Source organism: Dendropsophus ebraccatus, chromosome 10 (assembly GCF_027789765.1).
Source record: "Dendropsophus ebraccatus isolate aDenEbr1 chromosome 10, aDenEbr1.pat, whole genome shotgun sequence".
NCBI classification, from domain to species: domain Eukaryota; kingdom Metazoa; phylum Chordata; class Amphibia; order Anura; family Hylidae; genus Dendropsophus; species Dendropsophus ebraccatus.
In genome coordinates, this window is record NC_091463.1 from 75969529 (window position 1) to 75995926 (window position 26398).

The window sequence follows — 26398 nt, forward strand, 5'->3', positions numbered from 1 at the left end:
CCTGGATAAAGTGCAGGCAGAGCGAGCCAGGATCACCGGGGTGCAGGATGGTTCTGAATATTGCAGCAACACTTCTCCTGGCTACTGGGGTCATTCTCCTAATTTATCTCACTAAATGGTGGAGTAGGGTCAAACATGGTAACCTACCCCCAGGACCTACACCTCTTCCTGGCCTAGGGAACATCCTCCAGATAAGCACCACAGAGCTACCACAGTCTTTAGTTAAGGTATGTACACCTATATGTGATCTAATCTTAATTAGAACATTGGTATTGAAGCAACTAGGAAGGTAGATATCTTTAAAACAAGTGAAAGTTTGAGAAATGATGTACAGTCTATAATATGTATACAATGAATATTATAACTTTAGTTTTACTGTACAAAAATAAGGATCATGAGGTGAATTTACTGAGAGGTGTTTTAACTTCAGTAAAGCCCCTTTTACACAGGGCGATATTGAGGAGCAAATGCGTTGGCAGCAAATGGGTGAGAGCCGGGGGGGGGGAGCTACAGGGGGAGGGGGCTTCCCTGGTGATCACTAGATTTGCTGCCGCCGCTCCTATTCCTCGGAGCAACAGCAGAAGATTGTTGCTATTCTGGTCGTTTGGCTCTCAAACTGTTGAAAGACAAATGACAGCAACGATCAGCCGACCCTTAATGTCATCTGATCGTTGTCTTTAATACACCAGCTGATTATCGGCCGTAATGGCCTATATCGGCCAAATACCGTTCATAATTAGAGATGAGGGAATCGGGTTCGGGTTCGAGTCAATCCGAACCCGAACGTTCGGCATTTGATTAGTAGTGGCTGCTGAACTTAGATAAAGCTCTAAGGTTGTCTGGAAAACATGGATACAGCCAATGACTATATCCATGATTTCCACATAGCTTTATCCAACTTCAGCAGCCACCGCTAATCAAATGCCGAATGTTCGGGTTCGGATTGACTTGAATCCGAGCCCGGTTCGCTCATCTCTATTCATAATCAGTAAGTGTAATAGGGCCTTAAGTTCGTGTTTATGTTAATCTCCACTCACTGGCCCACAAGTGTTGATGGCACTGAATGCCTATGTTCCCACAACATCTTATTTTACATGAAAAGCGCCTGTCTTTTCATATTTGCGGAAGTTAATAATGATTATTAACCCCTTAACGACATGGGCCATATATTTATGCCCCTGCAGCCTGGGCCTTGGCTCAAACAGGCATAAATGTACTCCCCGCCGGAGTCTCGGATATGGAGCGGGCTCAAGAGCTGAGCATGTCTGCGGGGGTCCCGATTGCATAGCCTGACTGCCTAAGGCCTCTTACCAGTCAGGTCTTCAGTCTGCTGAGAGAGTCAGCCACAGGCAGGCTCTTTCAGAGGATCACAGATAGCACTGATCCCTGCTATGCTATGGCATTGCAGGGATCAATGCATGTAATGTAATGCATGCATGTGAAAGTCCCCTAAGGGAACTAAAAATATGCAAAAATAAATGGATAAATAAATAAAAGTTTTTAAAAATGCCCCAAAGCCCCTCCCCCAATAAAAGGGGAGGGGCTTTTTAAAATTACATTTTAAGTATAAAAAAAATTATAAAAAGTGATTAATACCTCTGACCTAGAAATAATTGTGACTAATAAAAACTAAAGCTCATTGCGCAAAAAATTATGCCCCATACGACCCCATAGGTGAAAATATAAAAGCGCTATAAGAGTCACAATAGGGCCATTTTAAATATACCTGTTTGCAAAATAAAAAGTTTTACTGCTAGTAAAAATAGTAAAACGTTAGAAAACCTAGAAAACATGCATATTGCTGTGTTCAGACCGACCTATAGAATAAAGAAAAAAATGCCAGTTTTACCGTAAAGTGCATTATGTAAGCATGAAACCCCTCAAAAATTTGCGGAATTGCATTTTTTGACCCAAATTCACCCCACAAATTATATTTTGGTGGTTCTGTCATTTATTTTATGACAGATTAAAAGGCTGCATTACAAAGTACACCTGTTCCTGAAAAAAAAACAAGACCTCACATGGCCATGTAGGTGGAAAAATTAAGTTATGGGTCTTGGAAGGCGAGGAGGAAAAAAACAAAAACGCAAAAGTGACAATTGGCCATTTCAGGCCTGGTCCTTAAGGGGTTAATAACCACAGAAAAGACACAAATTTGTACCTTTTCTGTGGCGTACACCAGCCTCAACCCCCTGCTTGTGTCATTGGTGGGCAGGGGGTGTCAAAGTGGGGAGGAAACATATTCAAGTCTTAACCCCTTCACGTCAGCCATCTGTATATATACGTTCCTATTGCACATGCCCCGTGCAGTAGGAATGTACATATACGTTCCTGACTGACAGGGGCTTTGTGATGAGAACGGGATCGCTGCAGGGACAGCGATCCCGCTCTCATCTGTGTACAGCACCGGAGATAATGAGGATCAGCTGCGATTCCGCAGCTGTCCCCCATTAACCCCTTAGTGACCGCTGAAACGGCGGTCACTAATGGGCCGGTGCCGCCGCTGTATTTCATCTCCCCCCACCGTGAATCCACGGTGTTGGGAGATGAAATAAGTACAAATCAGACCCCAGATCAGCCCCCTAGTGCCCCAGTCACTAACCCCTCCTCCCGCGGCGGCCATCAGATCCAAGATGGCCGCCGCGATCACTGTGAACAGACTAATGTCTGTTCACAGTGATCAAAAAAGAAAAATGAATGAAAGCCCCATGCTCTCCGCCACCGGAGGTAGCGGAGAGCATGGGGCAGTCATCGGGACCCCCCTGTGGGGTCCCGGTACAAGCGATCAGCGGTATATACTATATACCGCTGATCGCTTGTGCCATGTGCCGCCGCCATGAATGATTGGTGACAGGGGATAAACAGTGATGTCCCCCCACCCCCCAAGTCGCCCCCCACCCCCCCTGTCACCCCCGTCCCCGAGTCACCCTCCCCTACCCCATATACTCACCTGCTCCTGGAGCTCCTTTCTCTTCCGTGTCCTGGCTGGTTATGAAGTGCGCATGCGCTCCACAACCAGCCAAGCTCTGAAAATTTAAAGTGACAGAGACCAATTTGGTCTCTGTCACTGAACTATGATTACTGTGATAGAAAATATCACAGTAATCATAGAAATACAGTGAACATGAATGTATAAAGTACAAAAAGTGACAAACATACAAAAAAATAAAACACACACTTTTTATTATAGTAATAATTGCAGTTTACTCCCAAATTACCCCTAACCCCCCCAGATTACCCGTAACCACCGCAGGTTGCCCGTAACCACCGCACATTGCCCATAACCACCCCAGGTTGTTCGTAATCACGTCAGATTGCACGTAACCCCCCAGATTACCCGTAACCACCGCATGTTGCTCATAACCACCGCATGTTGCCCGTAACCACCGCACGTTGCCCGTAACCACCGCACGTTGCCAGTGACCCCCTCCAGATTGTCCGTAATCACCCCAGATTGCCTGTAACCACCCCAAATTACATGTAACCACCCCAGATTAGCTATAAGCACTTCACTCTATCCGTAACAATTCTAGATTGTCTTTAACCCCCCCAGGTTGCCCGTAACCACCCCAGGTTGCCCGTAATCATGCCAGATTACATGTAACCCCCCAGATTGCACGCAACCACCGCAGGTTGCCTCTGACCACCGCACCTTGCCTCTGACCACCGCATCTTGCCTCTGACCACCGCACGTCGCCTCTGACCACCGCACGTCGCCTCTGACCACTGCACGTCGCCTCTGACCACCGCACGTCGCCTCTGACCACCGCACGTCGCCTTTGACCACCGCACGTCGCCTATGACCACCGCACGTCGCCTATGACCACCGCACGTCGCCTATGACCACCGCACGTCGCCTATGACCACCGCATCTTGCATCTGACCACCGCACCTTCCCTCTGAACACTGCACCTTGCCTCTAACCACCCCAAATTGCCAGTGACCCCCTCCAGATTGCCCGTAACCACGCCAGATTGCAGGTACCCACCTCTGATTACCTATTAGCACTTCAGTTTATCCGTAACCACAGCAGGTTGCCTGTAACCACCCCAGATTGTCTGTAACCACCCCAGATTGTCCGTAACCACCCCAGATTGTCCGTAACCACCCCAGATTGTCCGTAACCACCCCACGTTGCCTGTAACCACAGCAGGTTGCCTGTAACCACCCTAGATTGTCTGTAACCACAGCAGGTTGCCCGTAACCACCCCAGGTTGCCCGTAACCACCCCAGATTGTCCGTAACCACCCCAGATTGTCCGCAACCACCCCAGATTGTCCGTAACCACCCCAGATTGTCCGCAACCACCCCAGATTGTCCGCAACCACCCCAGATTGTCCGTAACCACAGCAGGTTGCCTGTAACCATACCAGATTGTCTGTAAACACAGCAGGTTGTCCGTATTCACCCCACGTTGCCCGTAACCACCCCAGGTTGCCTCTAACCACCCCAGGTTGCCTCTAACCACACCAGGTTGCCTGTAACCACCCCAGGTTTTCGTAACCACAGCAGGTTGCCTGTGACCACCCCATGTTGACCGTATCCACCCCAGATTATCCGTAACCACCCCAGATTACCCGTAACCACCTCAGACTGCCCGTAACCACCCCAGATTACCCGTAACCACCCCAGACTGCCCGTAACCACCTCAGACTGCCCGTAAACACCTCAGACTGCCCGTAACCACCTCTAGATTACCCGGAACCACCCCAGACTGTCCGTAACCACCCCACATTACCTGTAATCTAAATTTTTTAATAATTTTTTTTTGTATTTTAGTAACTGCGCTATTCTAATAACTGTTACTAGCTGCGGTTTTGCTCCAGCAAATTGGCGCTCCTTCCCTTCTGAGCCCTGCTGTGTGCCCATACAGTGGTTTATGCCCACATATGGGGTACCGTTGTATTTAGGAGAACCTGCGTTACAGATTTTTGGGTACATTTTTTCTCCTGTTTCTAGTGAATTTAGAAATTTCAAACTAAACCAACATATTTTTGGAAAAATTCAAGTTTTTCATTTTTACTGGCCAATTTTGAATACTTTCCTCTAATACCTGTGGGGCCAAAATGCTCATCCTACCCCAAGATGAATTCTTTGAGGGGTGTACTTTCCGAAATGGGGTGACTTTTGGGGGGATTCTATTCTGTAGACATTACAGGGGCTCTGCAAACTCACCTGGTGCTCAGAAACTTCTTCAGAAAAATCTGCAGAGAAAATGCTAAATGGCGCTCCTTCCCTTCTGAGCCCCGCTGTGTGCCCATACAGTGGTTTATGCCCACATATGGGGTACCGTTCTACTCAGGATAACCTGCGTTACAGATTTTGCGGTGAATTTTCTCTCCTGTTCCTCGTGAAATTGAGAAATTTCAAACTAAAGGAACATATTATTGGAAAAATTCGAGTTTTTCATTTTTACTGTCTACTTTTGAATACTTTCCTCTAATACCTGTGGGGTCAAAATGCTCACCACACACCAAGATGAATTCTTTGAGGGGTGCACTTTCCAAAATGGGGTGACTTATGGCGAGATTTTACTCCGCTGGCACTACAGGGGCACTGCAAACCCACCTGGCGCTCAGAAACTTCTTCAGCAAAATCTGCATTGAAAAAGCTAATTGGCGCTCCTTCCCTTCTGAGCCCTGATGTGTGCCCATACAGTGGTTTATACCGACATATGAGGTACCTTTTTACTCAGGAGAACCTGCGTTACAAATTTTGGGGTACTTTTTTTCTCTTGTTCCTCGTGAAATTGAGAAATTTCAAACTAAGCGAACATATTATTGGAAAAATTTGAGTTTTTCATTTTTACTGTCTAATTTTGAATACTTTCCTCTAACACCTGTGGGGTCAAATTGCTCATCCTACCCGAAGATGAATTCTTTGAGGGGTGTACTTTCCAAAATGGGGTGACTTATGGGTTTTTTTCTCTCTGCTGACACTACAGGGGCTCAGCAAATGCACCTGGCGCTCGGAAACTTCTTCAGCAAAATCTGCAATGGAAAAGCTAATTGGCGCTTCTTCCCTTCTCAGCCCCGCTGTGTGCCCATGCAGTGGTTTACGCCCACATATGGGGTACCGTAGTACTCAAGAGAACCCGTGTTACAAATTTTGGGGTGCTTTTTCTCTCATGTTCCTTTTGAAAATGAGAAACTTTAATCTAAATGTATATATTATTGGAAAATTTTAATTTTTCATTTTTTTACGGCCTAATGGTGAATACTTTCCTCCAGCCCCTGTAGGGTTAAAATGCTCATTATACCCCTAGATTAATTCTTTAAGGTGTCTAGTTTCCAAAATGGGGTCACTTATGGGGGTTTCCAGTATACAATTCTCCTAAATCAACTTAAAATAAGAACTGGTCCCTAAAAAAATCAGTTTTGGAAACTTTCACGAAAATGTGGTAATTTGCTGATAAATTTCTAAGCCCCGTAACACCCTAAAAAAGTAAAATATGTTTATGAAATGAAGCCATAATAAAGAGGACATATTGGTAATGTGACTTAGTAACTAATTTATGTAATGCAACTTTCTTTTTTTAGAAGCAGAGAATTTCAAAGTTCATAAAATGCTAATTTTTTCAATTTTTCATGATATTTTGATGTTTTTCACAAAAAACACACAAAGTAGTGACCAAATTTTGCCACTAATATAAAGTGCCATATGTGACGAAAAAACAATCTCAGAATCGCTAGCATACGTTAAAGCATAAGCGCATAAAGTGAGACAGGTCAGATTTTGAAAAATGAGCCTGGTCTTTTAGGTGCAAATAGGCTTGGTCTTGAAGGGGTTAATAAATGTTCCTCTCTGTGTCTAACACTGTGTTGTTCGAAGGATCATTTGACATGGTGCTAACATTAACCCCTTAAGGTCAAAGCCAATTTTCGTTTTTGCGCTTTTGCTTATTCCATTTTAAGTTTAAAAGTCAACAGCGCTTGCATTTTTTCACCTAGAGACGTATTTGAGCGCTTATTTTTTGCGAAACCAATTGTACTTTGTAATGACCGGCATTATTTTTCCATAACATATGCTGCGAAACCGGAAAAAAATCATTTGCGCTGTCAAATTGAAAAAAAAAACTAATTTGTTTTTATTTCGGGGAGTTTTGCATTTACGCCGTTCGTCCCATGGTAAAACTGACTTGTTATGCATGTTCCTCAAGTCGTTACAATTACTATGATATATAACATGTATAACTTATATTGTATCGGATGACCTGTAAAAAATTCAAGCCGTTGTTAACAAATATACGTTCCTTAAAATCGCTCCATTCCCAGGCTTATAGCGCTTTTATCCTTTGGTCTATGGGGCTGTGTGAGGTGTCAGTTTTTGCGCCATGATGTGTTCTTTCTATTGGTACCTTGATTGCGCATATACGACTTTTTGATAGTTTTTTATTACATTTTTTCTGGATTTGATGCGACCAAAAATGCGCAATTTTGCACTTTGGAATTTTTTTGCGCTGACGCCGTTTACCGTGCGAGATCAGGAATGTGATTAATTAATAGTTCGGGCGATTACGCGCGCGGCGATACTAAATATGTTTATTTATTTATTTATTTATTTATATTTATAAAATGGGAAAAGGGGGGTGATTTGGACTTTTATTAGGGGAGGGGATTTTTTATTAATAAAAACACTTTTTTACTTTTTTTTTTTACTTTAACTAGAAGTCCCCCTGGGGGACTTGTATATAAACAGCATTGATCTCTCATAGAGATCAATGCTGTGTTTATACACAGCAAAGATCGATCAGATCGGTCATAGATTGCTATGGCCTGCTGCAGGCCATAGCAATCTATTGCCGAGCCGGGATCAGCATCATTCCGACGCTGAGGCCCGGCACGGGCAGAAGAACGGATCTCCCCCCCGCGATCGCATCGCGGGGGGGAGATCCGTCCCACTAGACACCAGGGACACGGAGAGCACAGTATCTAAGGTAAGGTATCTAAGTATCAGGTTTGACAGCTGCACTTAGAGGCTTAATTAGCCGGCGCGGCAACGGGACCCGCGCCGGCTAATAGAGGCACTGCCCGGCTGCACGTGTCAGCCGGGATCAGCACCGTTCAGAGCGGGGTCCCGGCGGGACCCCTCTCTGAACACCCCGAGCGGCACCATGACGTATCAGATACGTCATGGGTCGCTAAGAGGTTAATTAATAGGCTACATATAAAGTAAGGATGTGTCGGTGGACTTTGAAACTTTATACAATCTTAGTCCTTTATCAAATCACCACTCCTTTATCAAATTAATAAAACAAATAAGCCAACATCACACAAATAAAGTCCACCCATATATATAGCCGATATTACTCAAGTAAATGCAATGCAGTAGGTCAAGAACATCAAATAAACTGTGTATATATGTACTGTATCAAGAACATATCTACTGTTAATACGAAAATAATTTTCTGTAGTGTACAATAGCTCGTGTTATTGTCAGTGTTAGAAAGGAGGAAAAGAGGCTACTACATCTGAGCATGAGGGCTATCACATTTACAATAGCTTTGCAGTATTAGGCCATGTTCACACAACGTAAGTTCCGCAGTAATCTTGACCTTTGTCGCAACGCCCGTGACTAGTGCAAAACCTATGTTGTGCTGAAGGCTGAGGGAATCCCGTCCAGAGTGTATACACATAGGGGGATATTTATTAAGTCCGGCGTTTTTTACGCCGGACTTATAAATGTCCCCGCATCTCCGGCGCTACGGAGATTTATGTAGAGGCGGACTGCCTCTACATAAATCCAGTGCGCTCTGGTGTGCACCGCCAAAAACCTACGCCAGCTGAGGACTGGAGTAGGTTTTCGGCGTATATTTTGGCGTATATTTGTCCGCACCCTCCGTTACGCCCCCTGCACACACCCTTCCCGCCCCCTGGCGTACCCGGCGGAAAGTGCCGATTTGCGAATATTTTATTCGCAAATCGGCCATTTGCGAATAAAAAAATACGCAAATCGGCACTTTCCGCCGAAAATCATCCGTACGCCGGATGATACATGTCCCCCATAGTATACAATCCAGCTGGGGCCCCTAGTGGCACAACAAAAAACTGACAAGTCAGTTTTCTGCAGCCGCTATTCACTGAATAGCGGCTGCAGAAAACCCAGTCAGTTCACACAACAGAACGCGCGGCTCCAGCCGCACACTCCATTATGTGCGGGTGCATCATAACTGAGCGGCCCTAAAGATGATCTGGCTGGTACTGAAGTACCAGCCAGGATGATCTTTTCTGAGACTGGCGGTTCCATGACCCGGCCGGTCTCTTACAAGGTCTGAACAAGGTCTGAAGGCCTTAGGCTAAATGTTCATACTCAGTAAAATAATACCAAAATATCCCACAGTGTGTGTTGGTGGCTGGCCAAAGAATTTTTACTCCTACATTTAAGTAAACGATGAGTTGCATTTCTACATAACTAGAAGTTTTTGATGTCCATTCTGTATAGCTATATAGTAAAACTCATCATAAAGATATTTGTTTTTCAAACCATATAAAAATTTGTTCACAGAATACACAATATGAGAATGATCTCAGTACTATACCATAAAGATTTTCTTTTGCTATAAACCAGTCTAAGGGTACATTGACACAGGATCCGCAGCTGATTTTCTGCTGCGGATCCGCAGCGGATCCGCAGCAGATTTCATTTAAATAACTGAACACAGCATGAAATCTGCACCATCAAATCTGCTGTGGATCTGCTGCAGATCTGCTGCGGATCCAGTAGGTGTGAACGCACCCTCAAAGGATATCCCTTTACACAAGCAGCATAACAAACAGCTTCACAAAGTAAACGTAAATGTCGATGTTCTATACATTCTTTATTATAATCAGGTTATATGTATAAAGCTACTACATCCTCATAGTGAAAAGCATCTAAGTCTCTGAAAAAATATCGTCAACCGTCCCAAGGGGGAAAGCCAGAACTATTATTATTTACCCTTTACTACAATTTTTGCTTTTAAACATAATCCCACCGCTTCCACCAAATTTTTTAAGGTGGATTTATAGATTGTGACAAGAAAAAAGGTTGACGCACAATAGTGAGAAGATACAATTTACTTATTTAAAAAACAACAAAATACAAATAGGTGAACAGGTTATACATTTAGTTTACGTAACCTGGAGGACCCCCATTTCCCATTGATCAAACCCCCATTGTGGGTTTTCCATCATTGAGAGTCACTTTAGGTGGGAACAAAAAAAGGTGACCTAGTATCTATCTGTCCCAGAAAAAAAAAAAGAAAACATTGGCACTACCACAAGTTAGAATTTAAAGAGGACAACCAAACACTTAAAGGCCCTATTACAAGGAACAATTATTGCCCGTATTTGGCCGTCAAGGTCGATAATCGTCCCGTGTACTAGAAAGCATCGATCAGTAGACCACTATGGGCTGCTCGGACCCAGACAGCCCCCCCCCCTGCAGCTCCCCACGGCTCCCCCATCCACTCACTGATGACAGCGCTCGTTTGCTTTAGCCTTCCATACACATTCCACCCCTGGCCACTTTATTGACTAAAACACCCAATTTTCTAATAAGTTAATGTACATTCTTGCACATCATGATCTTTCACTAAGGAATTTACTGACCTGACAGGATAATATAATATGTTAAGAACATAACAGTGATATCTCTTACTATGCAATGTTATATGTTCTCTATATCTCTAGCTGAGTGAGACGTATGGACCTGTCTACACCCTCTACATAGCAAACCTTCGGACGATAGTACTAATTGGGTACGACGCTGTGAAGGAAGCCTTGGTGGACCATGGTGACACATTTAGTGATAGAGGAGACACTGGAGCAGGAGAATTTTTTTCTAAAGGCTTTGGTAAGTTGGTATAGTTTATTTCTAAAATAACAATAGCTGATCCTATGATATTGGTTTATTCTATAATACTGTTTGCAAGTCATATACTTATAACTAGAGATGAGAGAACCGAGTTCGGGTTCGAGTCTATCCGAACCCGAACGTTCGGCATTTGATTAGCGGTGGCTTCTGAATTTGGATAAAGCTCTAAGGTTGTCTGGAAAACATGGATACAGCCAATGACTATATTCATGCTGTCCACATAGCCTTAAGGCTTTATCCAAGTACAGCAGCCACCGCTAATCAAATGCCGAACGATCAAGTTCGGATGGACTCGAGCATGCTCCAGGTTCGCTCATCTCTACTTCTAACATTTGTAATTTAACATATAAAGGGAACCTGTCAGCTGCAATTCATGTTCTAAACTGCTTGTACTGTTAGATAGCTGTTAAGTCAAGGAGACGCATGGTACCTTTCCTATAGCCGTCTGGGCTTCCAGAACTTAGAAAGAGGCTTTTATTCTGCAGTAGAAAATGTCAAAGAGGCTTTCCTGAGCTCCTGAATGCTGAGGGTTGCAATACCACACACAATTTACAGACAGAGGTGACACTGTTTTTAGATTTTTAGATACAGTATCTCTGATTTTCTCAACCTTTAACTGCAGGTTTTATCTTATAGGTGTTTTTTCAAGCAGCGGAGAAAGGTGGAAAATCCTTCGTCGATTTTCTTTGACAACTTTGAGAAATTTTGGAATGGGAAAGAGGAGCATTGAAGAAAGAATTCAAGAAGAAGCACAAAGTCTCACTGAGAAATTTATGAAGGACAAAGGTGGGTTGAGAGTCAGGAATATCTCATAGAAGAATCTCATAGTCTCAGACCGGCTATACTTAATAGATAGTAGTTGACCAACAGCCATTCATCCAAACTTACCTATAAACATGCATAATATTACTAAATAGAGATATCAGATTTTCCTCTGTTAACCCTTTTCTTATTAAAGGGGTTATCCTTTGGTCGACCTTTTTAACCCCTTCACATCAGCAATCTGTATATATACGTTCCTACTGCACATACCCTGTGCAGTAGGAATGTATATATACGTTCCTGTACTGACGGGGGCTTTGTGATGAGAGTGAGATCGCTGCAGGCAGTGCGATCCCGCTCTCATCTGTGTCCAGCGCCGGAGGTAATAAGAGTCAGCTGCGATCCCGCAGCTGTCTCTCATTAACCCCTTAAACGCTGCGATCAACAGCGATCATGGCGTTTAAGGTGCTCAGTGACAGATCAAGCATCTGTCACTGAGTGATCGTATAGCTGCGGGGGTCCCGATCGCATGTACTGACAGGCGGGGGTAAGCTCCTTACCTCCGTCCTGTCGGATCGGCAATCTATGTGTAGAGTCTGCTCTCAGGCAGGCTCTATACATAGATCGCCGATAACACTGATCTATGCTATGCTATGGCATAGCATCTATAATATCTATAATTCCTTAGGTTATTATTCTATTGTATAGTATTTCGTATAATGACTCTCCCCCTCTTTATTATTTGCCAACAGATTCTCCGATTAACCCAGTGTATATATTACGACTCGCTGTTTCCAATGTCATTTGCTCTGTTGCGTTTGGAGAAAGATTTGACTATGAAGACCAAAAATTCTTGACTCTCATGTCAAATATTTATGAACTTGGCGAGGTGTTCAACTCCCGTTTAGGGCAGGTAAATATTACAAAAACAAAAGGTCCAGTTAAATTAACCCCTTACAAACAGATCCCAAATGGATCTTAAAGTGTCACTGTTGTATTTTTTTTTTTTTTTTTTCATTTTTAAGAAATCAATAGTCCAGGCGACTTTAGGAAACTTTGTAATTGGGTTTATTAGGCAAATATGCCATTATATACTTAATCAGCAGAGCACCTATCACACTGATCAATGCTATGCCTATGACATAGCAATGATCAGTGTGAATACGCTAAGTATTGTATATAAAAGTCCCCCAGGGAGACTTAAAATGTGTAAAAAAAAAATAAAAGTAAAAATGTCTTTCCAAACACCCCAAAGACCCTCCCCCAATAAAAGTTTAAATCACCCCACTTTCCCATTATATAAATAAAACATATACATATAAATAAATAAACATATAATATTCCATAACATGCGTAATTGTCCAATCTATTAAGTTATAACAAGCGTCATCACTAAAGGCGAACGGCGTAGACGAAAAGAGGGAAAAAAGTGCGCGGATTACTGATTTTTTATTACATTACATATAAAAAATTTATAAAAATTAATCAAAACGTCCGATCTTCACAAATATGGTATTAATAAAAACTAGAGATCATGGTGGAAAAAATGACTTCCCATACAGCCCTGTAGGTGAAAAATAAAACCGTTATAAGCGTCACAATAGGCCCGTTTTATTAATAATTAATTGCAAAAAAAAAAAAAAGGATTTCATTAATACAAAATATATAACATTAGAGAATCTGTGTAAGGCTATGTTCACACCAGGTCCATTATTTGCGGCCGGCCGCAGAGGGACCGGTCAGTTCACACAGTAAAGCGAGCGGCTCCGGCCGATGCTTCACTGTGTGCTATGGGAAGCTCTGATGCAGGCGCGTGCTGATGCGCCCGCATCAGAGCTTCCCGGCCGGAAAGATCACCCAGCTGGTACTTAAGTACCGGCCGTGATGATCCATGATGAGACCGGCTGCTCCGTGACCCGGCCGGAGTCACGGAACGGCCGGTCTCATCCGTAGTGTGAACATAGCCTAAACCTGCATATGGTAGTGTTCGAACTGATAATGGTATCATGTCACTTTTACCATATAGTGCATTACGTAGACACAGGAACCCCCCCAAACGTTACCATATTGCATTCTTTTTTACGATTTCACCAATTTATATCTTCATAAATAATTTTGGGGTTCCATCATACATGTTATGGTAGAATAAAAGATGCCATTAAAAAGTATAACTGCTCCTGTAAAAAACAAGCCCTCACATGGCCATGTAGATAAAAAACTGAAAGTGTTAGAGCTCCTAAAAGGGGAGGAGGAAAAAAACGAAAACACAAAAAAGAAAATTTGCGCAGTCCACTAGGTCATTTTGGGCTTGGCCCTCAAAGGGTTAAGGACCGTGACAATTTACATTTTTGCATTAACGGCCTCACAGAACTGTTAGTTCTGTGGCCAGTTTGGGCCTTTTTTTTTTTACCGTGGATGCATATAGTTCTATAAGAGATCTGAGTTCTATAAGAGATGCAAAGTGAAATTTTAAATTTTTATTTTTAATACTGCAGAGCTCGCTCATTTTTGCTAATTTTTTTTGATCATTTTTAGGCTATGCAAGAACAAAGGCTGGTGTATGCTTTGTAATCATTTAAATATCAAACTGTATAATAAATGTGCATTGTAGATACCAAAACAATATTAAAATACTTTTTTTCTTTTACTAGCTCCTTAACATATTCCCATCTGTAATGCCCTATATTCCTGGACCTCATCATAGGGCCTTCAAAATTGTTCACAACGTGAAACAATTTATTAAAGAGAGGGTGAGCACCCACCGAATAACCCTGGATGAGAACTGCCCTCGCGATTTCATAGATTGCTTCCTTATAAAGATGGAAGAGGTGGGTTTGTAGAAGATCTTAGATTAGCCGACCAGTATGGGTTACATAAAATAATTAAGAAATGAAATTTTCCAGGAAAAAAAGAATCCGGATACAGAATTTCATGACTCAAATCTAGAGGGGACAATGTTAGACTTATTCTTTGCTGGAACAGAAACTACAAGTTCGACGTTGACTTACAGTTTCCTTATACTCATAAAACACCCAGAGATACAAGGTAACCATTTTAGTGCAAATTTTATTTCTTTTTTAAATATGTAAATAACACATAATGCTTATTGGGTTGAAGCCACGCGGGATGCAGGGGTAGTATTTCTGCTTCAATAGCTTTTATTGAAAGTCTGCAAAAGAACAGGGTAATTCTTTGACCTGAGAACGGAGGCGCGCAAGACACTGCACTGACACACTTGGGCAGGCGGGATTCCAAGCAGAGTCCGCAGTGCAGGCTCCACGCAGAACTCCGTCTGTTTTACTTAGTGTGAACAGACCCTAAGGGCCAGCTCACATTGAGCTAAAGTGGCGGAGCTTTCCGCTGTGGAATCCCACCTGCCTCAGTCTCACACACAATGCTTGCGCACCATCGTTCTCCGCTCAAAAGAATCGACATGTCAATTCTTTAAGAGGAAAGCCCTCCCATTGACACACTGTGCAAGACGGAGGCAGGTGGGATTATACCACAGCGGAGAACTCAGCAGCTTTTGTGAACTGGCCCGCAGGGGTAGTATTTCCAGTCATAGCGATTCAGGGGTTGTATTTCCAGTCATAGCGATGCAGGGGTAGTATTTCCAGTCATAGGGGATGCAGTGGTAGTATTTCTAGCCTTATGGGATGCAGATTAGCCTTATAAAATATAGGTTCTCATAACTATTTAGAGATGGAAAGGACAACCAACTGAATCATAATCATCCCTTCAGGTGTTGCCCTGCATGATGCATATGGCATTATGCAGCAGTTAAATTCTAGACTTTTTTCATCTTCTATAATGAATTTGGTTGTGACTGCACAATGAGTATAATATAATATTATATAGTATAAGACTATTTATTATTATTATTATTATTATTATTATTATTATTGACTAAGAATGACCTTTATTGCATTTTGTAACAATCAGAAAAAATCCAGAGAGAGATTGACAATGTAATAGGCAGAGACCGCTGTCCATCAATAGAAGATAGAGCTAAAATGCCCTATACAGAAGCTGTAATCCATGAGATCCAGAGATTTGCTGATATCATTCCTGCAGGACTGCCCCATGCTGTCAGCAAAGACACAACCTTCAGAGGATATCACATTCCGAAGGTACAGAATGTTGGTCTTCCTCTTCACACTCTTAACGTGTTAATTCTTCCTGTAAACCATACCTGACTTTTATTGCCTACTGTTGTCTACATTTACATATTCTATATACATTCACTTTCAGGGAACCTTATTGTTTCCGGTCCTGACCTCTGTCCTGAAAGACCCCAAGCAATTTGAGAATCCAGAAGAGTTTGATCCTGGACACTTTCTTAATGAGAAAGGTTGCTTTAAGAAAAGTGATGCCTTTATGCCGTTCTCTGTGGGTAAGGGATTATTTTTTTTAAAACAGCTACAGTATATACTGTAGTTAAGATAAATTGTAAACGATGGCTTATGTTGAGTCTCAGGTGCAATGGTAGCCACAGATTGGTCTGGAGACCATGTAGGCCATGGAGACCATAAAGGAAAGCCGTCAGTAGGGGATCTTGATAATTTGAATGTCCAAGCGATCTCAGCGTGAAAGAACATTTCTCAGACAACCATTAAAGGGGAACTATCAGCAGGTTAGACAAATCTAACCTGGTTATAGCCCCTATAGCATCCTGAGGAGGAAGGTATGTTTCTTATCTTTCTCCTTGGCATCGGTCCCATGCTGTAAGTCGGCATAATCTTCGAACGGGAGCACTGTTAGGAGTTGCTGGGTTGGATAACGCTGTAAGGGGAGGGGCGGGCAATACTCCTAACAGTGCTCCTGGCCAAAGATTATGGCGACTAACAGAGTGGGACCAGCGCCGAGGAGGTAGGTAAGACACATACCTTTGTCCTCAGTGTCCCAGGGGCTATAGGGGGCTATCAGCAAGTTATATTTGTCTAACCTGCTGATAGTTTCCCTTTAATAACATCATTGATAGCATGACAAGGTGTGTGTATTTTTGAGTATCAAACCTTGTACAAGGGTATAGTGGAACAGCTGCCCATAGCAACCAATGAGATTTCAACGTTGACATTTTCAAATCTGCAATTTGATTGGTTGCTATGAGCAAATGCTCCACTGTTCTTTTGTGCAAGGTTTATGAAGGTCTCCCCATGTGTTAATACCCATCTTAAGTGTTCAATTCAACAGGAAAAATAAAATTTGACATAGGTTCTACATAAATTGTTTAGGCTTATAGATTATGGGAATATGCATATTGTTTGCTTCTTTGAAGAACTCACAATTGTCTAAAAGGGCTTTTTTAAACCAGATCATTTCTTTATATTTTGACCAATGTCTTTTTGTGTACGCCCATTCTGATTTTACAGGTAAACGCATCTGTATAGGAGAAGGCCTGGCTCGCATGGAGCTCTTCCTCTTTCTAACTACTATACTGCAAAAGTTCACATTGGAGCCCACTATAGACCGAAAGAATCTGAGCATAAGGCCAGAGCCCAACACCAATGCTTCACGACCTCATTCATACCAGATGAAGGTTGTTCCTCGTTTCTGAGTCGACGACAAATTTCGTGCTTAAAAGAAACCAAGAAGTTCTCTAATTAACAAAGGCTACTCTAATTTTTAAGGAAAGAAAAATGTAAAGATTTTTTTTTTTTCTACATACATTCAAAATAAACTGTATTATAATTCTCACCTTTGAATCACCATTGATGCCTGGGTTGAGCACATCTGGCTTAGGCTTTCTCCCGATGGGAATATGGTGTTATCGTGGTGTCCTCTCTGTCCACTTTTTTGAAGAATCTGGCAATATGTCCTCTGCTACTTCAGCTCTTCTTTGCTGTCAACTAATATTCTGTAAAATCTTATATCCCAGCTCCTGAAGTAGTATAGGCTAATTAGGCACAGGTTGCCGAATTCAATAAAGGTCTATTGGGCCATATTTAATATGAACTGGCCTGTCTTACCTACTGCACTGGATGAGGAGGTGCTTGAGAAGCAGACTAGAAGAGTGGTAGTTGTAGCAGTGCTTGAAGAGTAGAGCAGAGGAGTTTGTCAGAGGAGCCCCAACCCAATGTAGCTGTGTTCTTTGCTGGAACTTGAAGATATACTTAATAGTGAGATACTTTAGTTGTAGTTGTGTTTAGACTTTGGTCTGACCACCTTCTGCCCTACAGTGTCGAGCTACTCATCCTGTCAGGGTCCTACAAACTGGATGTCTCTAGCTGCATCTATACACGTACCCACGCAAGACTAGTCTAGACTAGACTAAACTGACTTAACTGACTTGCCCCTGTCAGTGGTCCTGGCATCAGCCAGGCCCTGGCTTAACTACTGCAGGATCAGCTGTTTTTGTGTCTTCCCTCTGTGAGAATCTGAATAAGACTAACTGTGCACTTCCTCCACCATGTAACGCCTCCTACAGGGGCTTCTGTATGCCTACCTGTGAGTGGTGGGGATGAGTGTGTGCAAAAGAAAGAAGAAAAGAGATGTGCAATACATACAAATATAAAATACTGACACCTAGTGGCAAAACTTCAGAATACCTCATCACCACTTTTAAACCTGAAGGAGAAAGATTTTTGACAGGTGCACAAGAGAGACAAAAAACACCTATGGTCGGACACCACAGTGGAAATATAGATGCATTTTTATTGTTGTACTTATATTCAGTCTATGCAGAAATGGACTGTGACAATTTATACTGCACATATTAGACTCATGATACACTCATAGCCTGGCAACAATTTTAGGCTATGTTCACACTACGTAAGTCTCCGGACGTAGTGTGTTCCGTGAATAAGCGGCCGGAGATTTACGTAGTTTGCGTACAATGGAAAGTATACGATGTACGGCTGCACAGTTCACACTGCGTACGAACTTACGCGAGGATCGTACGCGGCGCCGTAGAAAATGAACCAGACCATTGTTTGAGGACGAAAATGCCGTAACTTACGCCCGTAGTTTATTATGCGTTCCCGTACGTAGTGCTGTTTTCTTCATTTTTCCACTTTTCTTTGCCGATCCAAAAGGTTCTGTGGGGTGTCCGGGGCTAGGCGAAGATTTCCAAGTAAAAGACCGCTGTCAGATCTTTACGTAGGGCGCTCGGGAAGCGTAAGTAGACTGCGGGCGTAAGTTCACGGTCCATACGTAGCCGGCCACAACTTACGTAAATCCCCGGCCGGAGTTTAACACGTATATGTCCGGCCGCGAAAATATGCGGCAGGACATATACATAGCGTGAACATAGCCTTAGACTACACAGAACTGCACAACTACAACTCCCATCATACCCAGCCTGCCTTTCCTTCTAAGAGCCATAAATCCTATATATTATTCAATCTACGGAGCCATAGGAAGGCTTATTGCTAATGTCTTTTGCAACAACACCTTTCATTTTACCATAAAGGATATTGTAAAAAAAAAAAAAAAAAAAAAAACATTTTTGTGAGGTTGAATTGGGAAAAAAATGCAATTTAGCAGATTTGGTGGGGTTTCAGTTTTATGCCATTCATTATGCTGAAGAACAACATTGTGGTGAACAACAATATGTTATGCGTATTTCACAGATTCGTACAATTACAATGATGCCAAATGTGTATAGTTTCTGTCATGTTTTACTACTTTAAATAATTAAAAGTTAAAAAAAAAATTGGCACTGCTGCATGTCAGATTTATTTGTGTATAATTGCATTTACTATATTTGCATTATGGAAGAACTTTTTTTTTATTTTTAAACGATTCCTATGCTATATTTAGAGTAGCATTCATTTAAAATATTGGTAACTTTGAATATGTCATAATGACACTATTTATGTAAATGCATGGCTACACATTTTATTTATTTGTATTGCGCAATTATGTATGTTTAGGTTATGGTAATACAATGGGATGTTGAAGTGAATATTGTGTATGGCATATCAACAATCATGTCTATGGTTATGCTATTTAGGTGACAGCACATACTTTGTACAATTATGGGATGAGGGCTTAGGGTACTATTACACCAAGTAATTTTCAGACGACTAACGATTAACAATAAACGATAACGATAAACGATCTTAAACGACCGCTAAGGCAAACGACCCGAAATCATTCGCTCAATTACATGGAACGATGATCGTTATTTATGATCGTTCTTGCGGTCGTTTAGTCGTCGGTATTGCGTACATTTCAGCTGCGAATTCTTATTCCACCGAACAATGTGCGAACGATGTGCGAACGATCAAACGTTAAAAATAAGTCCGGATCCTATTAAACGATCAACGATTTCTCGTTGGTCGTTTAATCGTTGCCTATTACATGAAACGATTATCATTCAAATCTGAACAATTTAATGATTTTTCAAACGATAATCGCTCCGTGTAATACCAGCCTTAATTCAAAGTTTTTACTGTAGGCAGTAAAGAAGCTAGGATCAGCTTTGGCTTCATACACCTTCAGGGCACAGATAAGGTATATTGAATACTGTATGAGAGCAGCACAGTGGTTTGATGGCTGCGGCTCCTGGGTGTTGCCCTCTGCTGTATGAATGCCTCTCCCCTTGAGAAAGTTGAAAGTTACTGAATGGGGCGAGTCACTCTGCCCTGAATTGTTTACTTGTCCTCACTTGACTTTGACGTCACCAACAGATCTGAGTACTAAACAGAGAGCAGTGGAGGAAGTGGATTAAGCTACAGCGTCTTTCTATCCATAAGTGATGGTGCACGTTGTCATTGTAGGTAGTGAGCACATGGCATGGCTGTAACATATCACCAGGACAAGTCTGACCACCCGTCAGGCACTGAGAATAACAATTCAGTAGAAAACTTTTTTTTTTTTAATTAATATGCTCCGATACCTATATTTTATTTACTTTTCCACCTAGGGAGTTACATGAGTGCTTTTCTTTTTGTGCCATGATCTATTATTTTTATTGCTATTATTTAACCCCTTCACATCAGCAATACGTATATATACTTTCCTACTGCACATAACCATGCAGTAGGAATGTATATATATACGTTCCTGCTTTTGATGAGACGCTGCACTCCCGCTCTCATCTGTGTCCGGTGGCCCGCAGGCAATAAGAATCAGCTGCGATCCCGCGATCGCGGCATTTAAGGTACTCAGTGACAGATCAAGCATCTGTCACTGAGTGATCAGGACGGCTGCGGGGGTCCCGATCGCATGTGCTGACGGGGGGGGGGGGGGAGGGGTAAGCACCTTACCTCCGCCCTGTCGGATCTTCGATCTATGTATAGAGTCTGCTCTCAGGCAGGCTCTATACATAGATCGCCGATAACACTGATCTGTGCTATGCTATGGCATAGCATAGACCAGTATATGCAATCTAATGACTGCATCTTTTACAGTTTACAGTGAAAAAAAAGTGTAATAAAAAGTATTAAAACACCCCTTATAAACCCCCTGCCCATTATAAAAATATAAATATAAAAAAATTAAAAAATAAACATATTACATATCGTAGCGTGCGGAATTGTCAGATCTATTAAAATATAACATTATTGTTCCTCCACGGTGAACGGCGTAAACGGAAACAAAAAAAAAAACGCACCAGGATTGCTGATTTTTTAAAATTATATATCACAAAAAAATTCATAAAAAGCAATCAATATTTTTCTGCTACACCAATATGATATTAATAAAAACAAGAGATTATGGCGCAAAAAATTACACCCCAACCAGCCCTGTAGGTAGAAAAATAAAAGCGCTATGACTCTTAGAAGGCGGAGAGGAACATTACATTAATTTGACCTGGACATCCATGCATCAAAGGGCTCTGTCTTGAAGGGGTTAATGCTTAATGTAATTATTTTATTGCCTTTTATTCGGGGATGTGATGTGAGAAAAATGCTATTCTGCCCTTTACTATTTTATTTTCTGTATAGGAACCGATAATGTTATATTTTTATAGTTTGGACAATGCTGCATGCAGCAATACTAAATATGTCTATGTTCACACAACGTTTTTTTCAGCTCAATTTAAAATGACGTCCGTTATTTTGAATCTAAAATAATGAACGTCATTTAGTTGTCTAGCCTCCCCTTGGTGTTTGCACACTATTTTAGTTTGGGGTTACTAATTGGCCTTTGGATGCGGCTTTATTGAAAAGTCCATTGAATTTAGTAGTAAAAAAGGAGAAAGAACTGTGGAAAAAGAAAAACTGTGTGTGAACAACTAATAAAAAACGTCCGCTCTTTGCAAAAGACGTCCGGAAATAATGATCATGTGCATTATTTTAGCGTCCGCTGCAAAAACGTCCGTTATTCAATACGCTGTGTGCATTGGACGTCTGTCTTCCCATTGACTTCAATGCATTGCCCTTGCAGTCAGTTAAATCTCGGCAAAAACGGACGTTGTTTTAAGTATGAAAATCGGCCGCCTTTTCAATATTTTTGACGTTGTGTGCACATAGCCTATATTTGGGTTTTGTTTTTTTTGTTTTTTTATTTGAAAATGGGGGGAAAGGGTAATTTGAATATATTGATTAAAAAAAAGGTGAATATATTGAAAAAGTTGCATTATCCAAAACCAATATTTGAAGCTGTATATTAAACCTGGCCTCCAGCTGAGAATGACATATGCGCCACACTTATCTGCTATAGGACGTGTTCTTAGCATGGTTTTATTCTCTAACTATGGAAACATTTACAGTGTACATTGTATCGTACAGTACAGCTCCACACTCTGAGCACGCCCTGACTGCTCTCAGTCATCACGTACTGGAATGTTGTGCTGCACACAACCACATCTACATATAGAGGAACACATTACAGAGAAAGAGATGGGATCACCGGGACTCTGAATATTGCAGCAACACTTCTCCTGGCTACTAGGGTCACTCTCCTAATCTATCTCATTAAATGGTGAGGTAGGGTCAAATACAGTAACCTACCCCCAGGACCTACACCACTACCCCTCCTAGGAAACGTCCTTCAGATCAGCACCTCAGAACTACCACAGTCTTTAGTTAAGGTAGGTACACTTACGTGTGATCTTGTTAGGAAACTGGTTATATTAAGAATTCCCCGACAGCTCTCTACAGTGTTTTCTGTGCCTTGTGGCTAAGGCTTTCTTGTTAGACAAGGTTCGTATCTCTAAATATTCAGCTCCTTGTCAGACTTGAAATGTGTGATTCTCATTATGTGGTTTGCAACCAGGAATGCCCAAGTAAATGCTGAGGACCCACTAGCTGTAAGGTAACAAAGGGGCACTTATTATGGTAGTAAATTTGGCAGCAAATAGACAATGTCACAGTGGCTCCTTAAGGATACAGTGTTACAGGGTCATCAATTTGTCCTTAAATATTTTCTGGACAACTGGACTGAAAATCACGGACAGGCCTCACTGACACCGCGTAAACAAGACTGTCAGATGACAGATGCCTTTTATCTTGTAAAATGTCTGAAAATTCAAAGTCAGACCCCCTATCTTAGACCCAAAAAGCCATTGAAGTCCAGGATTATAATATACTTGATAACTGACACTGGGAGAAATTTCTTAGAGGAAAAACAATAGGGGAGATTTATCAAACATGTTGTAAAGTGAAACTGGCTCAGTTGCCCCTAGCAACCAACCAGATTCCACCTTTCATTCTTCACAGTCTCTTTGGAAAATGAAAGGTGGAATCTGATTGGTTGCTAGGGGCAACTGAGCCAGTTTCACTTTACACCATGTTTGATAAATCTCCCACAATAATTTTAAAATGAGTTGGTGTCAGAAATGTATATACAGTAGATTAGTAAATTACTTCTATTTAAAAATCTCAAGTTTTTCAGTACTTATCAGTTACCAATGGGGGTCACAATGGTCCACAGCCCAACCCCCCTCACACACATACCAAATAATCATAGCAGGCTACTAGTCCACCCCGGGGTTGACAGAGTCATCAGAAAATTGGTATTGGTATTTGGTGAATGTACAGTGTAAACTCACTACAAACTAAAAAAAAAAAATGAAGGGATGGTGACTTCCGGAAAATTATTGTTCTCATGGATGGAAAACTGAAATGTCTTATAGCAGGATGCAGGCCTGATGGAGTCATGACGTAATATTCACAAACTCTGGTTCCATATAGAGACATACACAAGGTATGGCCTTGGAGAAATAGAAGGGGAAGAGGGCTCCTGTGACACCTCACCCCTGTGCCTTGAGATTCAGTCCTATTTGGAGGTTTTCTAAGAAAAATAGTTAGATATTCCAATCAGCAAACACTGTAGGATTTCTCAGGAGTGACATGTATGATTTTCTCCTAGACAAGGTAAATGATGCCGGACCTCCATGGTACAGTATATAGAGGATGTAGGATGACGTTGATCCATTGTCATATAATGGCCGCAGATGATTCTGGTCAACTCCTTGTGGGATCCCGTCTGCCTCAGTGTCCCTATGGGAGGGCCAAGCACGCCTATGCTTCCGTCGCTCTCAGCTCAAAGAATTGACATGTCATGAGCAAGGAGCGGCAGGAGTGGAGGTGCACAAGCCCTCCCATAGAGACACTGTGGGACAGTGAGGCAGGCGGAATCTCTGCCACGGAATTCCACAACTTTTAATCAGTGTGAACATACCCTTACTGAGTTGTAAGCCTAAGCAAAAAGAGCATTAAGCATAAAAACCCACGATACAGAGAACATGGCACATTTCAATAACACTGTATCCAGAAGACAACTAAATACTTCATCAGGATCTGTACCGGTAGACTGCAGTTTTGCTATTTTTTATGTTTTCTATCTTTTCTCTCTAGGTGAGTAAGACTTATGGCCCAGTCTACACCCTCTATTTAGCAAACCTTCGGACAATAGTACTGATCGGGTACGATGCTGTGAAGGAAGCATTGGTGGACCATAGCGATGTGTTCAGAGATAGAGGAGAAACAGGAGTAAATGAATTTTTTAATAAGGATTTTGGTAAGTCGATAAAGTCAATGACTAAAAATTCCAATAATTGAGATTTTTCTATGATTCCCCTCTGAATGTTTCTCTAATACCTGTAATATACAACAGGCAGAGGGAGGGGCAGTACATTCCTTTCAGGGGTCATACGAATATCATTTTAAAGGATTTATGGCTATTCCAGTAATGGCTATGTCAATGATCAGGCTAGCTCTTGTGTCATGCTGATGAAAAAATTATTATTGAAATGGTCTGATACAAAACAAAGAACAGTAAGCTGTTGGTTTCCCCCAAACCAGGCCCTCTTTTCCATTGCATTGTTTCTAAAGAAAATATTTTTTTTTCCTAGTCTTCGACAAGAATGTATTTCAGCTATGGCTGTATCCATGTTTTCCAGGACTCCATAGAGCAGCATCTAACTTCTCCAGATGCCAGGAGGAGAATGATGACTGTTTGGGTTTATTCACATGGCTGAACTCGGACACTTTTCTGAAGTTCGATCAACATTATTCTCAATGGCTGGAGAAAGCCAGCCATTTGGGAAATGAGAATACGTCCTCAGAGATAGCTATTGGGTTTTTCTGTATTCCCTCACTGACACTGTACAACCCAAGAGACTAAGTAACCAAACGAGTATAGATCTCAACCTCTGTCCACATCTGGATAAGTGTCTCCTTCGTAGATCAAGGTTGGGTTTACATGTAATATATTTAGTCAAAACCAAGGTTGAATCAGGTGGGATGAAATGGAGGGGCCGTAATGTTGCTGCTAAATATTTGTACATTAGCCACCATATGCAGGCAATATTAAGCCATCCCACCATCTCAGCCAAGTAAGAAGGTCTTTGGATTAGACAACAGCAATTTAAAAGCGAGCCTTAAAGGAGCAAAGAAAGGTAATATCTTTCCTGCTCTCTGGGTAACCCCTTTAAATGTGTAGAGGTTATTAACTGAAGGGATTGTATTTTTCAACTTGTCTAGTGAAGGGCTATTGTTAAAGAAATCTTATTCTAATTGTGGACAGCTCCTTTAATCTCATTCTTGTACATACAGGGGTCTTTGCAAGCAATGGTGAAAGGTGGAAAACCCTTCGTCGATTTTCTCTGACAACTTTGAGAAATTTTGGAATGGGAAAGAGGAGCATTGAAGAAAGAATCCAAGATGAAGCCCGGTGTCTAACTGAGAAAGTAATGGAGGGAAAAGGTGGGCGGATTGAGTTCAAAATATTTGTTTTATATTCACAGGTCGGCCACACATACTGTATTAGCTGTTGGCAAACAACCATCTGTGTGAATTTAAGGGAAACCCAGGGGAACAAAGGTTGTAGAAAGATTGGACACCACCTTTGCTGGTCTCACTGGACACATAGAAGGCAATAGGTTTAGTTAATTTACACTACCGTTCAAAAGTTTGGGGTCACCCAAACAATTTTGTGTTTTCCATGAAAAGTCACACTTCTTCACCACCATACGTTGTGAAATGAATAGAAAATACAGTCAAGACATTGACAAGGTTAGAAATAATGATTTGTATTTGAAAATTTCTTTCTTCTGACATCCCAATTAAAGCCATATTGAAGCAGAGTGAGTGGGAGTAGCTGTCAATTACAGCTCGCCCTTTTTCACTACGCTGAAGAAGGGAAGTGAGGAGACGTTACAGCTTGCTGCGCTTCAGGAGCTTGCACCAGTGAATAAAGGCATTTCCTATGTTATGGAAGTATAGATGGATATACGAAAGGTATCATGTGTCTTCTTAGCTTATCAATTATAATAATTATTAAACAGTGCAGCAGTTTGGATTGTGAATTGCAGCTGACAGATTGCCATTCCCATTACCCCTTATCATATAGGGGGACATTCTTTAAGACCGGCCTACCGGCACATGCC

The 26398-nt window shown here is 41.8% G+C and overlaps 1 protein-coding gene and 1 pseudogene across 1 annotated transcript; both read left to right on the plus strand.

Annotated features, from left to right (window-relative positions):
• On the plus strand, positions 1-19273 carry LOC138766083 (cytochrome P450 2C8-like). The gene is made up of 9 exons (XM_069943420.1): positions 1-227; positions 10671-10833; positions 11491-11640; positions 12369-12529; positions 14268-14444; positions 14520-14661; positions 15559-15746; positions 15868-16009; positions 16989-19273. Exons 1-9 carry the CDS (start codon positions 48-50, stop codon positions 17171-17173), a joined length of 1488 nt encoding a protein of 495 aa, XP_069799521.1. The 5' UTR covers positions 1-47; the 3' UTR covers positions 17174-19273.
• The window catches only part of LOC138766432 (cytochrome P450 2A4-like), a 12554-nt pseudogene continuing 4716 nt past the window's right edge, over positions 18561-26398 (plus strand).

Bases quoted from the DNA above. Each gene is read 5' to 3' on its own strand.
- LOC138766083 (XM_069943420.1), top strand. From the start codon at position 48: ATGGTTCTGAATATTGCAGCAACACTTCTCCTGGCTACTGGGGTCATT. The intron at 12,530-14,267 runs GTAAATATTACA...TTCTTTTACTAG, and splicing joins TCAACTCCCGTTTAGGGCAG to CTCCTTAACATATTCCCATC. The intron at 15,747-15,867 runs GTACAGAATGTT...ATTCACTTTCAG, and splicing joins GAGGATATCACATTCCGAAG to GGAACCTTATTGTTTCCGGT.